This window comes from Diospyros lotus, chromosome 5 (genome assembly GCF_014633365.1).
Source record: "Diospyros lotus cultivar Yz01 chromosome 5, ASM1463336v1, whole genome shotgun sequence".
NCBI lineage: Eukaryota > Viridiplantae > Streptophyta > Magnoliopsida > Ericales > Ebenaceae > Diospyros > Diospyros lotus.
In genome coordinates this window covers 25,655,944-25,678,061 of record NC_068342.1, presented here as the reverse complement: position 1 = coordinate 25,678,061, position 22,118 = coordinate 25,655,944, and the positions used below count along the sequence as shown (strand labels likewise).

Genomic DNA, 22,118 nt, shown 5'->3' with positions numbered 1-22,118 from the left:
ATTTATAATTTACTTAATAATCAAATTTATTAAATAAAATTTTATTAAAAAAATATTTTTAAAATTTTAAAGAAAACGCGTTTTCTAATTTTTTATTTTAAAAAATAATTTTTCAAAATGACAAAGAGAACACGTTTTCAATTTCTTAAAAATAGAGTATCAAAATAGAAAATTGAAAATGAATTTAAAACACAAAATTGAAAATTGAAAAGTAAAGAGAACGTACTATTAGTTTTTGTATATAGTTGATGTGATAGTTTATTAATATTGAAAATTCAGATCAAACTATTTGGGTAATTTTTAAAATTGTCAAACTATAATTGACTATTCTTTTAAAGTTTGACTATTTAGTAGTTTAAGTCATTTGATTTGATTTTTTTTATTATTTTTTAAATTTTATTTTTCCCAATTTTATGAAGAAATTAGGGACCATTAATACATAAATAAATAAGAAACCGAGCTTACAATTTATTCAACAATGAATAAATAGGAAAATAAATTTATGAATAAAAATCTAAAAATTTGGTGGTGGTTTTTCTGGAAAGTGTTTTCAAAATTGATTTGTTTATCTTTAGAGCTTCAGTTCAGATAAAGGAAGTGTATATTTGGTATTTGCTAAATAAAGCCTCCTTTATCCAACCCCCCGCGGGGTGAAAAAAAGAAAAAGAAGAAAGAAAACCAAAAATAAAGTCTCCCAGTTCCAGGCTTCCGGCAACGGTAGCAGGGCAGGAGCAGGGCAGGTTGGCGTGACGAGAAGAAGAAGAAGCAGAAGAGAAGAAGAAGAAGAGGAGAAGAAGAGGTCCACTCCGAGTGGCCTTCAATTCCGCCGGCGGCAACTTCATCGTTCGATGATCATCATCGAAGCGTTGATTGAAGAAAAAGAGTAATGGATTTGGGTGCGGGCGATGAGAGTGCAGAGAGGCCAGTGGTAGTAGTAGGGGGGAAGTACATGTTAAAACGGAGAATTGGGTCAGGCTCTTTTGCGGTGGTGTGGCGGGCAAGGCACCTGCAGTCCGGCGCGGAGGTGGCGGTGAAGGAGATTGACACGAAGCGGCTCTACCTCGCCCACAAAAAGCTTGGCGACAATCTCCTCAAAGAGATATCTATACTCACCAACATTCGTCACCCCAACATTATCCGCCTTTTTGATGTCATCCGGGTTCTGCTTTCTGTCTCTCTGTCCCCTTTCTTATCCTTCTTTTGTTTCAATAACTTGAAATCAAGACTTGATTGCAGACTGAGGACACAATCTACCTCGTTCTGGAGTATTGTAATGGCGGTGACCTTGCTGCTTACATACATCGCCGCGGCAAAGTCTCCGAAGCTCTTGCCAGGCACTTCATGAACCAATTAGGTGCTCTACGCTCATATGCTTTTATTTTTATTTTTATTTTTGGAGGTATTGGCTCTGATTATGTTTGAATAACACGTTTGTTTGAACCTTCTTTTCTTCAGCTGCAGGACTGCAAGTTCTTAATGAAAACCATGTCATTCACAGAGATTTGAAACCCCAAGTATGGTTTTTTCTCAGCATATTGTACCCCCCCCTCTCTCTCTCTCTCACACACACACACACACACACATACACGCACACGCACCCGAAGTTCAAATTAGTTATAGTTGTCTATCTTGGAATCTGGGCGTGGGCCTTCTGACTTTTGCATCCTAGCTTTTGGCTTCTTTTATAGGTCTTCCTCAGACATGACTAAAAATTTAACTGTAATCCAATTCAATTCCAAATGAATCATGGCACTGACATGAATTTATCACATTCTGGTACTCTTCTTCTTGCTTATATTTATTGAACTTGCAGAACCTTCTTTTGTCCAAGTCCAATAATGAAGAAGTCCCTCAACTGAAGATTGGTGATTTTGGTTTTGCAAGGTACGGTATACAGGTGTCCTTGTAATTATTCAATCTAGAAGTTAGTTATCCATTATTCTTTTTAAGTTTTAACAATGCATGGTCATGGGTTGGGGGATAGGTATGAGGTAGATGTCTTTCCCATATTTTGTCTAACTAGGCAACTGCAGTTGCTGAAGAAGTTTTCAAAGATCTGGAATAAAGAGGCTCTTCATCTTAGAGTCAATGAGTGCACAAATATTAATCATCTTTCTAGGTTTAGAAATGTTTTCATTAGATGGGTAATGCATCTAGGAGATGAACCACTTAAGAAAGTTGATGATAGATGGGTTTAGGTTGCCAGTGAGGATGAGACTTGTGGTGACATTGTGGAGCTCCATGAAAATCTTTATCTTGAGGTGGGAGAATGAAGACTCATACTTTTCTGATTGGATTATAATTTTTTACCTGAAGAGTGAAGGGAGTGTGAAAAGGCCTATTTTAGAGAGTAGGAGCCAAGGAGATGGAAGCCTTGTAGAGAATGATGTGGAACAAAGATTTCAGTACTACAACTTAAAAGAGTTATATACCCCTTTGGTAGTTTTGAGAGGAGCTTGAATACCTCATTTGTTGCTCTCTTGCCCAATATAATGGCTTCTATAAAGTTGAAGGATTTTTTGCAAGTACTTTGATTACCAACCATTAGAAGATTTTATCTAAGGTCTTGTCTGGCTAAAGCTGATGCTTGGAAGTGTTATCTTCAAGTCACAAAGTGCCTTTGGTGAGTCTTCTTTTTGTTACTATTAAGGTGGCTAATGAAGGTTTATGCTCTTGTCAAAAAGACAATTTCTAGGATTAATTTGTAAACTGAGTGTAGAGAAAGTTTATGATGTGTTTTTGGATGTTTGGATTTATGTTATTAATTTGATTTGGTTTGAAATGGATAAATTGTATAAGTTCTCTATTTATCTTGGCAAGTTTCTAGATTTTGGTTAATGGTTCTTTGAAAGGGTTTGTAATAGTTGTAGGGATTTTTAATTTTGCATAAAATTTTATCATATTGTTCTTTTGCTTGGATTTGTATTTGTAATGTGACTTTTAGAAGTTAATTGACATTACAAATGTTGTGTCACCAACCCTATAAGGTGTAGTTGATGATGATAAGAGGTTTGAGGCTAGCACAAAATTAGGACGCAAAGATTGGGAAAAGGGAAGGTTGGTCAATTCCCTGGAGCAGTCCTTAAGCCTAGCACAAATTCAACAACCTATGGCATTCTCAAAGCGGAGAATTCTATTGTCATGGCCTGGTTGGTTAATTCCCTGGAGCCGAAGATTGAGAGGATCTACCTGTTTTACAAGACAACTAAGGAGATTTGGGAAGTGGTACAAGAAATATATTCTGACGTGGAAAGCACTGCTTAGTGTTTTTAAGTTCGATTTGCTATTCGAATAGTAAGGCAAGGTACTAGTTTTATTATTGAATATTATAATACTTTGATAAGAGTTATGGCAAGAGATGGACCTATTCTATGAAATCACTTGGGAGTGTCTTGAAGATGGAATAAAGTATAAAAAGATGATAGAGAAAGAGAGAGTATTTGACTTCCTACATGGTCTCAATTTTGATTTAGATGAAGTTAGAGGCAGATTACTTGGGACGTAGACTTTCCCATCTATAAGAGAAGCATTTGCAAAAGTAAGATGGGAAGAAAGAAGGAAGAGAGTGATGCTAACTTCAACAGGGTCTTCCAATAATGATGCATACCCACAAACATCAGCCCTGGCTACCTCAAGGATGAAAACTCCTAACATATCTAGAGAAGAGTCCCAAAGAGATAAACAATGGTGTGACCACTGTAATAAGCCATACCATACAAGGGATATTTGCTGGAAGATCCATGGAAAACCAACAAATTGGAGGCTAAAGAACTAGAGGAAGGGAACCCAATCTGCCTATGTAGCAGAATCTGAAGCTAGAAAACCAACTATTTTGAGCCTTTCAGCCGATCAGTTGGAAGTATTACAACAACTATTGAGCCAAACTAAGGTGATCAAACTTGATGCTACAGATAATCCCAATCTGGTAGTATCTCTGGCCAAACAAGGTATACCTAGACACTTCTTATTTTCTCATGGACTCACTACAGATTCTTGGATCATAGATACAGGTGCTTCGGACCACATGACTGGTTCACTCAAGGTCTTGTTAGCCTACGAACCTTGTGATTAGGGTGTAACCATCTCCATGGCTGATGGTACAACATCTTTGGCTCAAGGGAAAGGGACAGTATCTTTAGCAGGCTGGCTTAATTCTAAAATCAGTGTTATATGTCCCTGATTTGAAATGTAATTTGTTATCAATAAGCAAACTAACTAGAGGGAGGAGTTGTTTAGTGACATTTTTCTCTTCTCATTGTGAATTTCAAGATCTATATTCGGGGAAGATGATTGGCAGTACTGAAGAAAAAGGTGGTCTCTATATATCTCAAGGCCTTGTCAGTTTCTTGGATCTTGGTCACTCACTCGATCCTCCTTGTTTGCTATTTCAGATTTTGAAGTCATGTTATGGCACCAACGTTTAAGGCACCCTAGCTTTAATTATCTTAAAGTTTTGTACCCTTCTCTCTTCGTCAATAAGAAAAGCCCTTCTTTTCATTGTGAGCAATGTATTCTTGCTAAAAAAACTAGAATTCCACAACCAATTCATATCTATAAGCCTTCAAAACCATTTTTCTTGGTCCATAGTGATATTTGGGAACCAGCAAGAATTCTTAATTTAATTAATACTCGTTGGTTCATCACTTTCATAGGTAACCATACAAGAGTTTGTTGAGTTTTCTTAATGAGAGACAAATTTGAAGCCTATATTGTTTTCAAAAAGTTTCATCAAATGGTGAGAAATGTGTTTTGATCCTCCATCCATGTTCTATGTTCAGATAATGGCTGAGAATATTTCTCAAATGAATTCAACCATTATTTAACTGAGCATGACATCATTCACCAAAGTTCATGCCCTTACAATTCTCAACAAAATAGGGTAGTAGAAAGAAAAAAACTACCATTTCCTTAAGATTGTTAGGGCTATCATGTTTACTGGTTCAATGCCTAATTCCTATTAGGGGGAAGGCATTCTCACAGACTCGTATCTCATTAATCGACTTCCATCTAAGGTTCTTTCTTTCAGAACTCCCTTAAGTGTCTTCCTTGAATTCTACCCACATCATACCCGGATCCTTAATTCCCTTTCCCCGAAGGTTTTTGGATGTACTGTCTTTGTGCACAAGTATCGACATTTTCAATCCAAACTTGAACCTAAAGCTCTTAAATGTGTGTTTGTTGGCTATTCTCCTACCTAGATAGGATATAAGTGCTATTATCCTTCTACTTGACGATTCATTGTGTCTTGTGATGTCTCCTTTTTGGAGCATCAACCCTTTTTTCCTCATATTCCTCTGTAGGTGGACACATATAGTACAGAGCAATATTGGGACCCCACCATCTCTCTTCCCACTTGTTCACTTCCTACCTTCTTCTCTTCTTTCTATTGTTTTTGTTACTTCTCCCACTGAAATAGTTCCTACAGTTCCTACTAAACCACTTACTGAAACAGTTCCTATTCTTGCCCAAAGGTTGGTGCCTTATCAAGGGGAAGATAAAAACAACCAGGTCTAGGAAGGCTAGGCTCCTGAAAAACCACCATTGGTTTATTCTAGAAGGCCCTGTGATCCTCAGCAAGGCCCATTGTCCAATCTGGAGATAAGTCCAGATGTTGATGTTATGGAAAGAGTGGAATCTACAAGATTTGATGACTTAGATATCCCAATAGCACTACGAAAAAGGGTGAGATCATGTACTAAACATCTTGTTTCTAATTATTTGGGGTATTCAAACCTATCTCCTTAGTTCAGGGCTTTTACTGCTAGCATCGATGAAATTGAGATCCCTAGAGATATATATCATGCACTACAAGATGAAAAATGGAAGGAAGCAGTTATGGATGAAATGCAGGCCTTAGAAACTAGTAACACTTGGGATATTGTGAGACTACTTGATGGCGAAAGGATTGTTGATAGCAAGTGGGTATTTATAGTTAAGTATAAGTCAGATGAGAGCATTGACAGGTACAAGGCTAGATTAGTAGCCTAAGGTTGCACACAAACTCAAGGACTTGACTACGAGGAGACTTTTATCCCGGTAGCTAAGTTACTTTGTATGGGTGTTACTCTCATTAGTAATCAATCTTGATTGGAAATTGCACTAGCTGGATATCAAGAATGCTTTCTTGAATGGTGAGCTGGAAGAAGAGATTTGTATGAGGATACCACCTGGTTTTGAGATTGAGGATACAAAGGGGAAGGTATGTAAACTAAAGAAATCACTATATGGCCTTAAGTAGTCCCCTAGAGTATGGTTTAAACAATTTAGTGATACTCTAAATCAGCTTGGGTACAAACAAGGACAAACAGACCATGCCCTATTTACAAAACTTGAAGTAGATGTAAAAAGGACAATTCTCATTGTGTATGTGGATGATATTATTATCACAGGGGATAGCAGTCAAGAAGTTGAGAATCTCAAGAAGCAACTAAGGCATGTATTTGAAATAAAAGGCTTAGGTGAACTGAGATATTTCCTTGGAATGGAGGTGGCTAGAAGGAAAGAAGGTATTTTTCGTATCCTAAATGAAATGCACTTTAGATTTGCTGAAGGAAGCAGACAAACTTGGTTGCAAACCTACCAGCACTCCACTAGAACCACATTGGAAAAATAGAGAAGACAACATAAGTGAATACCAAGTAGATAAGGGAAGATATCAATGCTTAGTTGGCAAGCTAATTTATCTATTTCTCACTTGTCTTGACATTGCATATGCTGTAAGTATAGTAAGTCAATTTATGCACTCTCCCACGAAAAAACATCTTAAGGCAGTAAACCACATTCTTAGGTATCTCAAGCAAACACCCGAGAAAGGATTGTTGTTTGAAAAGAGTCAAGACAAGGGAATTATGGGATATGTAGATGTAGATTAGGTTGGTTCCATTGAGGATAGCAGGTTTACATTAGGTTATTGCACAAAGTTATAGGGTAATTTGGTTACATGGAGAAGCAAAAAGCAACCTATAGTGGCTTGTAGTAGTGTAGAAGTAGAGTATAGAGTCATTGCTCAAGGCATATGTGAGGTTATGTGGTTGGAAAAATTGATGAAGGACCTCAACATACCTATATCCTCCCTAATAAGGATTTATAGTGATAGCAAGTCGACAATAAGTATTGTAAATAATTCGTTGCAACATGTTCGGATGAAACATGTGAGAATTGATCGATATTTTTTCAAACAAGAAATTAAAAACGGGGGTATAAGCCTTTCTTATGTTCCTATTGAGTTTCAAGAGGTAGACATTCTTACTAAGGCAATGCAAAAACAAGGATTTGAATTAATTAGAGGCAAGCTGGGAATGATAGATATCTGTTAGTTCCCGTGAATTATGGGAGAAGAATGGTGTGTGTGTGATTAGAAGCTTCCAAATCTGGTTTAGGACACTTGCCTAAATTAGACTTAGGAAACTTTCCTAAGAGCTGTATATATGTATCTTTCCTAGTGTATGATTTATGTTTCCTATTATGTAATTTCCTCCTCTATAAGAGGACGCATCGTGTACATATGAAAGATACGAGGGATTTATTTAGTTTCTAACATGATATCAGAGCCTCCGATACCTCCTAAACTCTAGTGTGCCTTCATTGCACATCTCTTTTCCCATCTGTTAGCGTTAATCATAGCCTTCATTGCTGCCTTGCTTCTTACTCTACGACAAGGGAAATAATGTCCAAGATTTTAGAAGTCACCCCCTACATGGCAACTGGAGAATCCACACCAGTTGATCAATCAACCGAAGTTGGAACTCGAGTAGCAGCAAGAGAGTTGCCTAACATTCATCAATTCTACTGTCTAGATGGTAGAAACTACCTGCAATGGGCCTAGTTGGCAAGGACCTTCCTCAATGGCCGTGGGAAGATCAACCATTCGATTGCTCCTCCTCCAAAAGCTACTGATCCCACATTCCCAGCATGGGACATTGAGGATTCTCAGATTATGTTATGGCTGTGGAATGCCATGCAACCTGAGGTAAGTAAGAATTATATGTTTTTGGGTTCTGCAAAAGAGATTTGGGAAGTTGTAAAACAAACTTACTCTAAGATTTAAGATGCCTCGGTGATTTTTAAAGTTAAAACCAAGATCAGTAGCACTAAACAAGGAGGGTTGGCTGTCACAGAATATTATAACCGCATGAATGGTTTGTGGCTAGAGTTAGATCACTACCAAAATATAAAGATGGTATGCAGTGCAAATGCTGCTACTCTTAGCTGAATATTTGAAAAGGATATGATTGTGGAATTCTTAGTTGGGCTCAACTCTGAGTTTGACCAAGTGAAGGTGCAAATCCTTGGTAGAGAAAGACTCCCTTCCCTTAATGAGGTTTTTGCTATGGTTAGAAGTGAAGAGAATTGAAGGGTAGCAATGCTTGGTGAATCTAACTTTGAAGGGTTTCTATGGTGTCAAATAAAGGAGAAGGAACAAGGCTTAGAGCTAGGAAAGCAGAGGCTCAAACCAGAACCACTAATAAAGGACTATGGTGCACTTATTGCAAGAAACCTAGGCACACCCGAGATACTTGTTTCAAGCTTCATGGAAAGGAAGCTGTGCTGAGTAGAAGTGGAGGCTTCAAGAACCTAACCACAAAGAACCAAGTCTACCTATCTTACAAGGGACAAGAGGAAGGAGGATCAATTGATAAGATAGAGTCCAGCTTAGGCTCTGATCTTACTCAACTGAATGTTGATGAGATCAATAAACTCAAGTCTTTCCTAAAGACCATACAGGATAGGGCCTGCTCACTCACTCATCAAGGTACTCTAGGTTGTTGCCTACACTCTGCATTCTTTTCTACCTCAAAAGCTGATAGTAATGATATTTGGATCTTAGATTTAGGAGCAACCGACCATATGACACCTAACCCTCATGTTTTTACCACCTATAAGCCCCTTGAAACCTCTAAACAAATTATAATTGCTAATGGAACCTCAATTCCTATCATTGGTCATGGCAGAGTCATCCTTAGCCCCAATCTCTCTATTAAACAAGTGTTGCATGTACTACCAAATTTATCAACCAACCTTATCTCTATCCATCAGCTCACCAAAGACTTGAATTGTCGTGCTATTTTCTCCCCTAATATGTGTGAATTTCAGGCCATGACAACGGGGAAGATGATTGGTGTTGCTAGAGAAAAGAATGGGTTGTACTATCTGATGAGGGAGGGCACTTATCCTAATGGGTGCCAGCTACAGGTTGCTTACTCATTGCAGGCACCCTCAGATCATAAAGACATTTGGTTACATGACTATCGTCTTGGTCATCATCCTCTTATTCTCTTAAAAACCATGTTTCCTACTCTGTTTAGGGATAGATCCTAATAGGTTTCACTGTGATGTATGTGTTATCTCTAAACAACATCGTGTTTCCTACCCAATCAACAATAAAATATATTCTAAACCTTTTGCCTTAATTCACTTTGATGTGTGGGGACCTTGTAAATTCCTAATTATTATGGAGCTCGCTGGTTTATCTCGTTCATTGATGATTGTACCCGCATGACTTGGGTTTTCTTATTAAAAGATAAATCTGTTATTGGAACAATCCTACCCATGTTTTGTAAAATGATTGCTAACCAATTTGGTTCCCCTATACAGAAGTTGAGAACTGATAATGCAAGAGATTATTTCAGTAATCACTTGCATCAATTCTTTCAACAAGAAAGGATTATCCATGAGTCTTCGTGTATAGATATTCCCCAACAAAATAGAGTAAATGAAAGGAGGATGAGACATCTACTCAACATAGCTCGTTCCCTACTTCATCACCATCATGTCCCTAAAACCTTCCTGAATTCACTTTGCATACTTCTCTTCCTCTAAGAGTGTTTGGTTGTGTCTCATGTGTTCACATCTCTAAACAACATCGAGATAAGCTTGATCCAAGGACAGTCAAGCGTGTTTTCCTTGGATACTCACCTACTCAAAAAGGGTATAAGTTTTACCATCCGACCACTCGAAAGTTGTATGTGTTTAAAGATGTCACTTTTTTTGAATCTACCCCATTTTTTGGTTCCCCTCAGGATGGTCACCAGGGGGAGATCTTCTATGGTGGCCACAATAATGGTGACATCTTCTTCCCTAACCTAGAGTCATCTCTATCTTCTCCTCCTATCTACTCAAGAACTGATCAGCATCAACCATGCTCTAGTCCTTCCCCTTAGCCTTCTCTTAACCTATCCCGAGGCAGTCATGACCACGACAATGATCAAGTTGCCCTTGATGAGCAAGCAACCACCCAAAGGCTATCATCTCTAGTAAGATAGAAGGGCTTTCCTTATGTATTCAAACGAAGGCAACTTAGTTAGGAAATTTAGCATGCACCAACGTTAGTTCCTAGGTCAAGGTATGGATCTCATACATCCTTCAACCAAAGCTTCAGTTGATCCTATTCTTGATGATTTAGACCTACCTATTGTAGTTAGAAAGGGGATTAGAAGTTGCACTCAACACCCCTTAGCCAATTTTTTATCCTACCATCGACTCTCCCAAAACCACAAAAGTTTTCTATTATCTTTAGATTCAATTGTGATTTCTAATATAGTTGACGAGGCCCTAAAGGATCAGAACTGGAGGCAAGCTATGCTGGAGGAGATGAGAGCATTGAAGAAGAACCATACATAGGATCTAGTGCCCAGACCTAAGGGAGTCACTCCAGTTAGCTGCAGGTGGATTTTAAATGTGAAGTACAAGGCGGATGGGACCCTAGAAAGGTATAAAACCAAGTTAGTATTGATACTCAATCCTATGGTATTGACTACCTTGAGACATTTGCCCCAGTGGTAAAGATGACTACTGTGCGAGTACTTTTCTCATTAGCAGCCTATTTCGGATGGAATCTACAACAGCTGGATGTAAAGAATGCATTCCTCCATAGAGACTTGGAGGAGGAAGTCTTTATGGAATTGCCATCAGGATTTCAAGAAGGAGATGCAAGGAAAGTTTGCAGGCTCAAGAAGGCTCCATGTGGACTCAAGCAGTCCCCAAGAGCCTCGTTTGATAGGTTCTCTAGAGCTATGAAAGCCATGGGATATAGCTAAAGCAAAGGAGATCACACCCTTTTCATAAGACACTCAAGGGAAGAGAAAGTTACAGCTCTTTTGGTGTATGTGAATGACATAATTGTCACCGCAAATGATAAAGAGCAGAGGAGTCTTAAGGAAAGATTAGCTAAGGAATTTGAGATCAAAGACCATGGTATCCTTAAGTATTTTCTAGGAATTGAAGTTGCTTATTCTAAAACCTAGATATTTCTCTTTCAAGGGAAATATGTGTTGGATATATTGGCTGAAACAGGGCTAATCGGCGGAAAAGGGTCTGAGGTTCCAATTGAACCAAATTGCAAACTATGGGACAACCTTAGCAGTCAGTCGGTAGATGAGGGAAGATACCAGCGGCTAGTTGGCCGGTTGATATATCTTTTCCACACAAGGCCAGACATTGCTTTTGCAGTCAGCCTAGTGAGTTAATTCATGCACTACCCAACTGAGGAGCACATGCAAGCAGTGAGGAAGATTCTAAGCTATCTAAAAGCTATTCCGGGTAAGGGAATCTTATTCAAAACAGGGAATGAGCTGGACATCAAAGGGTTTTCAAATGTAGGCTATGCTAGATCCATTTCAGATAGGAGCTCAACGAGTGGCTATTGTGTCTTCTTAGGTGGAAATTTGGTGTCTTGAAGGAGTAAGAAATAGAGTGTTGTAGCAAGATCAAGTGCAGAGGCAGAATTTAGAGTTATAACTCTTGGCCTATGTGAGGTATTGTGGCTGAGAATTATCCTAGAAGATAAGGATGAAAGTCAAGGGTTCAATTGGGCTGTTGTGTGATAACCAATCAGCTATTAGCATTGTCCATAATCCTGTCCAGCATGATAAGACAAAATACATAAAAATAGATCGACACTTCATAAAAGGAGAAGTTGGAAGAAGGTCTAATTCATTTACTCTATGTTCCATCAGAGGAACAAGTGGCTGATGTGTTGACTAAATGGCTACAATTAAGAGGTTTGAGGATTTATCAAGCAAGCTGGGAATGTTGGATATACACTCTCCAGCTTGAGGGGGAGTGTTAGTTCCCATGAATTATGGGAGAAAAATGGCATGCACGTGTGTGATTAGAAGCTTCCAAATCTGGTTTAGGATACTTGCCGAAATCAGACTTAGGAAACTTTCCTAAGAGCTGTATATATATATATATATATCTTTCCTAGTGTGTATGATTTATGTTTCCTATTCTGTAATTTCCTCCTCTATAAGAGGACGCTTTGTGTACATAAGAAAGATAAGAGGGATTTATACAGTTTCTAACAATATCTATTCGCTAGCTTGAGGGGGAGTGTTGGAGAAAATAAGAGAAGAATGATCCCGAGTTATGAACGAATGGATAAGAGATGAGGTTTTTATGGGAGAAAAGGTAGGAGAATTTCAAACCAAAAATATAAATGGGAGAAGGGATGAAGCAGTTTCAAAACAGATGAGAAGGAGTCAAGTTCAAATTTATTCTAATCTGTAATGTAGTGTTGTTTAAATTTGTTGTATCTTATCCCTGTATTTTAGGAGATATTCTAGGATATCTTGTGTATATATTTCAATCTACAGATCAATGCAAAGTGAGGAGAACATTTCTTTTATTCAGCCTCCAAAAACACCCAATATATTTCTCCTATTCATTCTTGTTCATTTTCCAGTGAACAGCTCTATAAACTCCTTTCAGGACCTTTTCGTCCTTTTAGATTTTGGTTTTGATATTGGTGCTGGGTCATCCTCTGTTAATACTCTGCTTTGCCTTTAAATAGGAAGGTAAAGATTGATACTTTCTTGTCAGATGTATACTCTAGGCTCTTAAGATCTTTTTGAGGTCTACTAGCCAAGATTCTGCTTTAGTTGGTCAGTTCTCCCTTGAAAAGAGGGGCCATTTTCATAAACCTTATGAATTCTTCTACTTCATTGAGGTTCGTTTGTTTAGCTCTAGTGTAGGCTCTGGGCAAATCTACTTATCCCAAGGCTGTTAATAATATTTGTATTGCTTGAAGGGTTGTATCTTATCAAACAAGAGGTAGTAGGGATTGGATCATGAGTGGGAGTCAGTGTAGGTTCAAGGCTGTTATTAATTGGCTTATTGGTTGATTTCCATCTTTGATCATATTGTTCTTCCATGGAATTAAGCTTTCACTTTTTATGTTCACATTTGTTGTTCTTTGTTATCTTTCTCCCTCAATTTATTTTCATCTCCTGATGCATATATTAAAGGAAAACTTTTTTTTTGGCACGGTACTTGTCCCACTTGTAAGCATTATTTTGTACTCTCTTCTCTTCACAATGAATGTGTTAAGGGCGCCCCCAATATGCATAGGGCTCCCTGCTTTATGGTCAGCAGTCCGTCATCTTCGTACCCTACCTTACCTTTGATTTGCAAAGAGGCTGTTTCCATGAATTGAACCCCCATGACCTTAACCTTATAATTGTGCAATTGTGATTCCTTCTTCATTCCTCTCTTTAAATCTGAAAGCTTGATGTATTGTCTTAATCCTCTACTTCAAATTCATTTATTTTACTTGACCATCCAAGTTTGCTCCTATAAGAATCTCACCCCCCTGCCTTTTTCCAACACCCAGGGACCAATTTGGTTCCCTGTATGAATGTTTGTGCCACTCCAAACTTAGTGGCACAAATGTACTAGGTATATGAAATCTAACCCTGCCACTAACTTGATTAGTATGATTTCTATCTTACTTTCTTATAATCTCTAGAATTTTATTTGGTTTCCAACTCTCACCTTCATTCTCATATTTGTCTTTTGTTGTGTACAAAATTTACATATTTGTTTATTGTTCTCATATTTTCCTTACATAACTTTGCTTTAAATCAATGTCTACCAGCTCCCCCCTTCCTTTTTCAGTAAATATAGCCATGTTCAAACTGAGCTTGTCTTGTTGGACTGGCTTTCATTGTCTCACTCACGGTTTAAAGTGTGAGAACATTTGCCAATTTAACAGGTGAAGGTATCTGATGGAAGGGCATGCATTGATTACCATGTGGGGAATGCAACCCCACATCACCATTTAACAAAACCTAGTTTTCCTGTTGCATGCATAACCTTTCCATGCCTCGCCTTTTATTCCCTCATCCCTGGTGTTGTTACTGAAAATGAAATTGTTGAAAAGAAGTAGCTGTAGTTCTATGTCTTTTACAGTTTTTCAAATTCATGAAATATCTGTATCTCAGGTACTTGGAACCTCAAGGCTTAGCTGACACACTATGTGGTTCACCATTATACATGGCACCTGAAATTATACAGAACAAGAAGTATGACAGCAAGGTGATTTGATTGTAGAATTAACCCTAGGCAGCAAATATGAAAATACTATAAAATTCTTATGTGATCTTCAATTATTTGGCACATGCAGACTGATTTGTGGAGTGTTGGAGCTATTTTGTTCCAACTGGTAACTGGAAAGCCACCATTTGATGGTGATAGCCAGCCACAGGTTTGAGGAAAATTACTGCTGTATATCCAATATGCACAATTTAAATTTACTTCAATTTCTAGATAAAGTCAACACAACTAGAGGGGCAACATACAAAATAGATCTTATTTGTTGCTTCTTTATTCTAATTTCTAAAGTCAATGCAACTACAAGGAACAGTGTATAAAGTATATATTATGAATTGCTTGCATTTTCTGATTTCCTGCTCTTACAGCTCTTCGAGAATATTCTGAGGGGCAGTGAGCTACAATTTCCAGAAGGTACTTTAGGGGAATTAACTCCAGAGTGCGTGGCTCTCTGCAAAAGCCTTTTATGTCATAACCCTGGTATTTGCTCCCAAATCTTTTGTTTTTGTTTTTATTTATCTTTATTTTTTTAACTTTTTTGCGGGCTGGGGTGGGGGGAAGTTGGCTGGGACTGGAGATGGCTAACCCATTCTTGTTGGAAACATTCCTATGATTTATGGTTATGTGGTATAGATTCTTGGTTCTGGCTGAAATTTATAAGTGAACATTGAATCAAGCTGATTTGAATTTACTTTCAATGAGCATGCACGCTTTATTTCCACACTAAATTCTCATAAAACCATGATTTAAATTTCAATAAAAGAGTATAATTTACAAACCATATTGCCATTCCTTTGGAACTCTTGTACAAGGAAAATATAGCCGTTGGAATTATAATGATTTATGCCATTGACTAAATAATAGCTTATAGCATCTATGATTAATTATTTTGCAGATGAACGGCTACCGTTTGAGGAGTTCTTCAATCATACATTTCTGAGAGAGCCCAGGTTACATTCTAATTTTAACTTGCAATATCCTGGGTGCCTGTGCCATTTAAAACAGCAGATAAGGTAGGCTTGTTTCCACCATTCAAGCACCTTTTAATCTAATAAGCAAAACATCCCATCTTGTATGACCTGTAGGCTGAAGATGGAGGTTGAGAAACATTCTGTTCCACAAATCAGATCTCTGGTTGAGCAGTCAGAGTGTTTGTTGGATAAAACACCATCCGTGGAATCTTTTAAAATGCCTCTGCTCCATTTGCAACATTTTTCTAGTTTGTTTCAGACGACTTCTGCAGTACCTTTTTCATTGGTTCATAATGACAAGAAGAAAATATCCTGTAGAGAAGATCATGGCAGCGCATCTAGCTCCAAAGGCTCTCAGGGGTTTATGTCAAATATTTTATGTGGTGAATTAAAGATGCCTTTTGACGGTGATGTCAATGTATCCAGTCGACCCACAGGTTAGTTTTAGGCATCATCACAATCTTATGTAAAGCATTTGTGTGGACTGCTGCTAATTTTGGCCTGTGTACAGCTGCTGATTCGATGGAGTTGATTGAAAAAGATTATGTTTTTGTAAATGTTCATTTTACTTCCACGGAATCTCTCTCTTGTCCCGTGGGGATATCCCTGGTGAATAATTCTTGTGGAGTTTTGAGCTACCCAGCAAAGAAGAGGAGTAATGAGGATGTTGCTGTTGAATTGCCAGTTAAAGAGACCACTGCTCGTTCTTTGAGTGGCCCAAAAAGTCTGGAAGGTTCTGTATCGGCATCAAGTGCTTCTGCCACACTAAGGCAAGTGCAAGAGGTGTCTATACTGCATCCTTCAACAAGACTTAAGTCGTTACACCAATATATTTGTATTCTGTCAGAACTAGCTCAGGCGAGGGTAAGCTTTTGTTCCTGTTGTAAAATCTGGAGCAATCTGATTTTATTGAATTATGCTCTGCTTAAATACATGAGTTTGCAACTAAAATCCAGAAATAAAGGCAACAAACTTCCTAAACTTTAGCTACTAACGTTAACAGCCAGTAGATAACAGAAAATGAGAAACAAATCTCCTAAAAACTTGGTCAAAGAGCATCTATATCAGCAATCCTACAGCTACTGATGCACACGTTCAACACTCCTCCTTGCATCAGTGGGTGAAGATTCCAAGTTTCTCTCTTAAAAACTCAAACCTGCTTCTAGAAAGAGCTTTAGTAAAGATATCTGCTAGCTGGTTTTCAGTCTTGCAATACTTCAAACACACTGTACCATCCTTTTGAACATCTCTGAGAAAGAACAATTTTATACTGAAATGCTTTGTTTTTCCATGAAAAACTGGATTGTTAGAGATGGCTATGGCTGCCTGGTTGTCCACCATCACCTCTGTTTTCATCCCTTGCTCCAAGTGCAAATCAATTAGAATTTTTTTTAGCCATAAGGCCTGATTAACAGCTGCCGTGGCTGCTATAAACTCTGCTTCAGCTGTTGATTGTGCAACAATTTCTTGTTTTTTTGAACACCAAGAGAATACACCTGATCCAAAGCTGAAACAGTAGCCTGTGGTACTTTTCATGTCATCTAAAGACCCTGCCCAATCACTATCCGAGTAACCTTGCAGCTTGAAACTCTGACATGTACTGAACTTGATACCATAACTTAAGGTCCCCTTGACATACCTTAGAACCCTTTTTGCTGCTTTAAAATGACTTTCACTTGCACAATTCAAGAACCTTGATAGTACACTTACAGCATACAAGATATCTGGTCTTGTTGCTGTGAGATACATTAAGCAGCCAATTAAACTTCTGTAAAGAGTTTCATCTGCTTGTTCAGCTCCATCATCCTTACACAACTTCTCCTTTTGACACATTGGAGTACTCATGCTTTTACAATTTTCCATGTTGAATTTCTTTAGGATCTCTTTTGCATACTTCCTTTGACAGATGAAAATTTCATTCTTTTCCTGCTTAATCTCCATTCCAAGGAAGTAAGTCATTTCTCCCAGGTCAGTCATCTCAAAGACTTGCATCATGTCTTCTTTAAAATGCTGTACAAGTTCAGTATTGTTACCTGTAACTAGGAGATCATCAACATATAAAGAGATCACGATAAAATTAGCTTGATCACCTTTGATATACAAAGTTCACTCACTAAGACTTTTAACAAAGCCTAAGTCCAATAGATGCTCATCAATCCTGCTGTACCAAGCTCTTGGGGCCTGTTTTAAACCGTACAAAGCCTTCTTCAATAGATAAACCTTGTTCTCATGTCCTTTCACAGCAAAACCTTCAGGTTGATCTACATAGATTTCTTCCTCTAGAAATCCATTTAGAAATGCTGATTTCACATCAAGTTGGTAGATTGTCCATCCCTTTTGTGCTGCAATGGCTAACAACAACCTGATTGTGTCTAGCCTTGCAACAGGAGCAAATGTATCAAAAAAATCCACACCAGAAACTTGAGCATACCCTTTTACCACTAGCCTTGCTTTGTGCTTGTTAATTGAGCCATCTGCGTTTAGCTTTGTTCTAAACACCCACTTGACTCCAATCACCTTTCGGTGTTCAGGCCTTTCAACAAGTTTCCAGGTTTGATTTTTTTCAATCATGGAGAGCTCCTCCTGCATTGCAGCCCTCCATTTGTGATCCTTTTCAGCTTCCCAATACCCTGCAGGTTCAAGAATTGCAACGTTGCATCTCTGATAAATATCAGAGAGCAATCTAGGTCCTCTTATAGGAGGATCATCAACTAACTCATCCTGATTTTGTAAAGGATCAGCAATCAGTTTCTTTTCTGCATCTTTCCAGCTCCATTGCTCATTCTCCATAAAGTGCACATCCCTGCTTATCAGAATTTTCCTCGTGTGAGGTTGGAAAACTCTGTAAGCCTTGGATATTAAGCTATATCCCACAAAAGTGCCAGGCTCAGCTTTCTTATCTAGCTTGTCTCTTTTAATCTGTGGCACATGAGTAAAGCACAAGCATCCAAACACTTTAAAATTTTGCAAAGAGGGCTTGTAACCATACCAGGCCTCAAAAGGAGTCTTCCCATTTACAGCTTTGGTGGGAAGTCTGTTTAGCAGAAATACTGCAGTGTTTGCAGCCTCTGCCCAATACTCCTTAGGCAGTCCTTTCTCATAGAGCATGCACCGGACCATTTCCACAATTGTTCTATTCTTCCTCTCACTCACTCCATTTTGCTGTGGAGTGTATGGTGCAGTGAGTTGATGCTCAATGCCTGCTTCATCACAAAACAAGTTAAATTGTTCTGAAGTATATTCTTTTCCATTGTCAAACCTTAGAACTTGAATCTTGCAACCACTTTGGTTCTCAATCCATTGCTTGAATTTAAAAAAAACTCCTGCAACTTCTGACTTAAACCTGAGAAAATAAATCCAACACATTCGAGTGAAGTCATCAATGAAAACTATGTAATATTTACTCCCTTTAAGTGAAGGAGTTCTCTGAGGTCCAGCCAGATCAGTGTGGATCAGTTTCAGCTTCTCCGTTGCCCTCCAAATTGACTGTGAGAAGGATAATCTTGTTTGCTTGCCCAACTGACAAACCTTGCAATTTGGCACATCAGCTTCAAGATGAGGCAATCCCTGAACCAACTGCTTCCTTTGCATAGACAAGATTGCTGTATGATGAAAATGACCTAACCTCTTGTGCCAGATTTCTGTATTGTTTACAGTTACTGGATAAGCTACTTGTTCCTCCTTCATTGGATCAAGTGAGAAACTTTTACCTCTCATTTTGATTCTGAAAACTTCCTTGTCATTGGCATCCTTGATCAAACATTGCTTATTTTCAAAGATGACTTTAAATCCCTTCTCAACTAATTGTCCCACACTTAGCAAGTTTTGATCAATATCAGGTACATACAAAACATCAGAAATTAATTTTGTACCTATGCAACTTTCAATGGCTACAGTTCCCTTCCCTTTAACAGTAATGAGTTCACCATTTCCGATTCTGACTTTACTGGTAGTTGACTTGCTTAGTTCCTGAAATAGCTCCTCATCATTTGTCATGTGATTAGTACAACCACTGTCCACCAACCAACTTTCTTCAGAACTGGCAGTGGAAAAACAAGTAGCTACAAACAATTGTTCCTGCTCTTGCTCTTGTTGATCTGCTACTTGTGCACCTGCCTGCTGCTGTTGAGTTTTGTTCTTGCATATCTTAGCAATATGACCTAATTGCTGGCACTTATGGCACTTCACATCAGGTCTCCTCCAACACTTAAAAGGAGAATGACCTTTTTTTCCACAATGCTGGCATGGAGGATAATTTGATTTGTCTGCTCCCCCAGGTGTGATTGAATTGCAAGGCTGATCAACACTTCCTTTCTTTCCCTGCTTCTTCTTGCCCTTGGTCTGTAATTTGGCCTGTGAAGCCCCTTCAACAGCTCCTTCTTGCCTCATAAGTCTTCTCTGCTCTTGTGCCTGAAGAGCATTCAACAATTCTGCCAAAGAGATGCTGGACAAATCCTTTGAGTTCTCCAAAGCAGAAATTGTTGATTCAAAACGTTCTGGAAGAGTAACCCGAATCTTTTGAACTATTCTAGAGTCAAGAAACTCACCACCAAGTATCCTTACCTTATTTGCTATGCAAAGAAGCTTATCAGAATACTCTTTCACAGTTTCTGAGTCTTTCATTCTTTGCATCTCAAACTCTCTAATTAGGTTCAGCATTTGCATCCCTTTGATCTTCTCATTTCTCTCGTACTCTTTCTTGAGAAAATCCCAAATTGCCTTTGCTGACTTGAGAGTCATAATCCTAGTAAAGATAGTTGATGAAACTGCTGTAAAAAGGCAGGCTTTTCCCTTGGATTTCTTCTGCTTCTTCTCTTTGTGATTTTTGATCTGTGCCATCGTTGGATTCTCTGGTAAAGGTGGAACTTCATAGTCCTCTTCCACTGTTTCCCAAAGATCATTGGCTTCCAAGTAGGCTTCCATCCTCACTGCCCACATTTGATAGTTTTCTCCGTCGAACACAGGAGGTGCTGCAGCCATAAAGGATGTCTCAGATTGCATTTTTACACTCACAAGGTCCCTCAAGATATGACGGCTCTGATACCAATTTGTTGTAAAATCTGGAACAATCTGATTTTATTGAATTATGCTTTGCTTAAATACATGAGTTTGCAACTAAAATCCAGAAATAAAGGCAACAAACTTCCTAAACTTTAGCTACTAACGTTAACAGCCAGTAGATAACAGAAAATGAGAAACAAATCTCCTAAAAACTTGGTCAAAGAGCATCTATATCAGCAATCCTACAGCTACTGATGCACACGTTCAACAGTTCCTTTGTTTGCTTTTTTCTTTATTCTGCCTAAATTTGTTATATGTTTCTTATTCAATGACCTTGGACTGGACATTCCCCAACCAGGTAGTACTTTGGGGCCTTGACTTTTAACAAAATAAATAAGCAGGATAAATAATTTGATAATGTTGTCATCAAGTGATAAATCCTGTCTTCTATTGTACGCATGTAGTTCGATAATGCTCTGATTCACATGGTATCCAACTTCTTAGTCTCAAATGCTGTTTTCCTGACTTCTTGTTCCACTGAAGCTGCAAGACCTAGCTGATCCTTCAGAACCTTGACTTAGGTAGAACGTGCAATTCTTAAGCAAATTATTGAGCTAGTTAGAATGCAGAACTATGAGAATAGCTCATTATGTTTCAAGAAATCACATTTTCTCAATTCAATAATTCTTGTTAATTGTGTCATCCAGCTAGTCAACTAGATGAATACTTGTGCTGTCACTCTCTTTAGAATAAACTATAACTGATTTCTTAGAACGTGTGCTTGACTTGAAATTGCCATCAGCAGTCCGATGCTGGTTTGTTTCTAGAATCATTCTCAGTTCAACTGGTAGTTTTAGCCATTTGGAAGGAAGCTCTTAAAGTTTGCAGTCGTTGGCTGGGCTCCTCCACAGAGGGTGATTTAAGGCCTTCAGCCAAGGAATCAGGACCTGCTCTGATATCCGTGAGCTTGTCCCCAAGCTCAGTAGAAACAGTGGATTTTAGCACACCCCAGGCAGCTTCCATCTGGGTGGAGCAGGGCTTTCTTGTTGCATTTGATGTTATCGACAAGTTGTCCAACCAGATTCTAGATAAAGGTAGCTAGCCCAAGCTAATGTACTCTGCGCATGTTTCATTGTATAGCAGCACTACTAGGCTTCTAAATCCACGTCGAGTATCTTTCAGGTACCACTCAGATGCCAGACGCCATGGAGATCATATTCCAAACAGCACTTGAGGTCGGAAAAGTTGGTGGCGTAAGTACACCCCTTTGTTTTAATAATCTTGCTCTCGTCATCTCTGTTGTACCACTTTATCAAGTAATGGGGCTTCCTGTTTACAGGTGGATGAGCTTATGGGTAACATGGACAGTGCATCCGAGTTGTACTCCAAAGCAATCCTTATGCTTTCATTTATTGTGGGAGAAGCAACGATATTGCCCCTCAATCCAACATTTTCGCTGACGCTAGCTGATAGGGAGCGAATCCTGGGCTACATTGTCAACTTGAAATCTCATCTGTCCCACTTCAAATTGTCAACAATCACCTCTTAAGCCATTTATGTACAGCTTCCCGGAGTAAATACCAAGGATTTGAAAGATGAATCCATTTTGGGAAATTTTTTCATATGCTTTACATAGCAACTGTAAATTTAAATCGATAATGTACAGTGTACAGCCTGGTTCTTGTTACGCTCTGTTTAACATATCAAGTCCCGTTCTTGTTACTCTCTGTTTAACATATCAAGTGCATATTTACCTACATGCCAGAGGCCAGAACAAGGGCCATTCATCTCCTTAGAATTCTGTCTCCTCGAGTGTCC

At 38.5% G+C, this 22,118-nt stretch overlaps 1 protein-coding gene across 2 annotated transcripts; it reads left to right on the top strand.

Annotated features, from left to right (window-relative positions):
* The first annotated feature begins 627 nt into the window (after positions 1 to 627).
* On the top strand, positions 628 to 22,015 carry LOC127801241 (serine/threonine-protein kinase ATG1a). Of its 2 annotated transcripts, none has more exons than XM_052336176.1 (13): positions 628 to 1,159; positions 1,237 to 1,354; positions 1,456 to 1,514; positions 1,814 to 1,884; positions 14,220 to 14,313; positions 14,402 to 14,482; positions 14,697 to 14,808; positions 15,224 to 15,278; positions 15,414 to 15,736; positions 15,811 to 16,163; positions 21,103 to 21,394; positions 21,483 to 21,553; positions 21,640 to 22,015. In XM_052336176.1, exons 1-13 carry the CDS (start codon positions 887 to 889, stop codon positions 21,847 to 21,849), a joined length of 2,112 nt encoding a protein of 703 aa, XP_052192136.1. In that variant the 5' UTR covers positions 628 to 886; the 3' UTR covers positions 21,850 to 22,015. The 2 variants fall into 2 exon arrangements, with proteins under 2 accessions (XP_052192136.1, XP_052192137.1); XM_052336177.1 differs by having other exon boundaries at positions 629 to 1,159; positions 21,106 to 21,394.
* Positions 22,016 to 22,118: the final 103 nt, after the last annotated feature.

What these genes read in the sequence shown, in the direction of transcription:
- LOC127801241 (XM_052336176.1), top strand. Translation starts at nt 887, where the DNA reads ATGGATTTGGGTGCGGGCGATGAGAGTGCAGAGAGGCCAGTGGTAGTA. An exon ending in ACAGAGATTTGAAACCCCAA is followed by an intron (nt 1,515 to 1,813) that starts GTATGGTTTTTT and finishes TTGAACTTGCAG; the next exon opens with AACCTTCTTTTGTCCAAGTC. An exon ending in ACATTTCTGAGAGAGCCCAG is followed by an intron (nt 15,279 to 15,413) that starts GTTACATTCTAA and finishes TATGACCTGTAG; the next exon opens with GCTGAAGATGGAGGTTGAGA.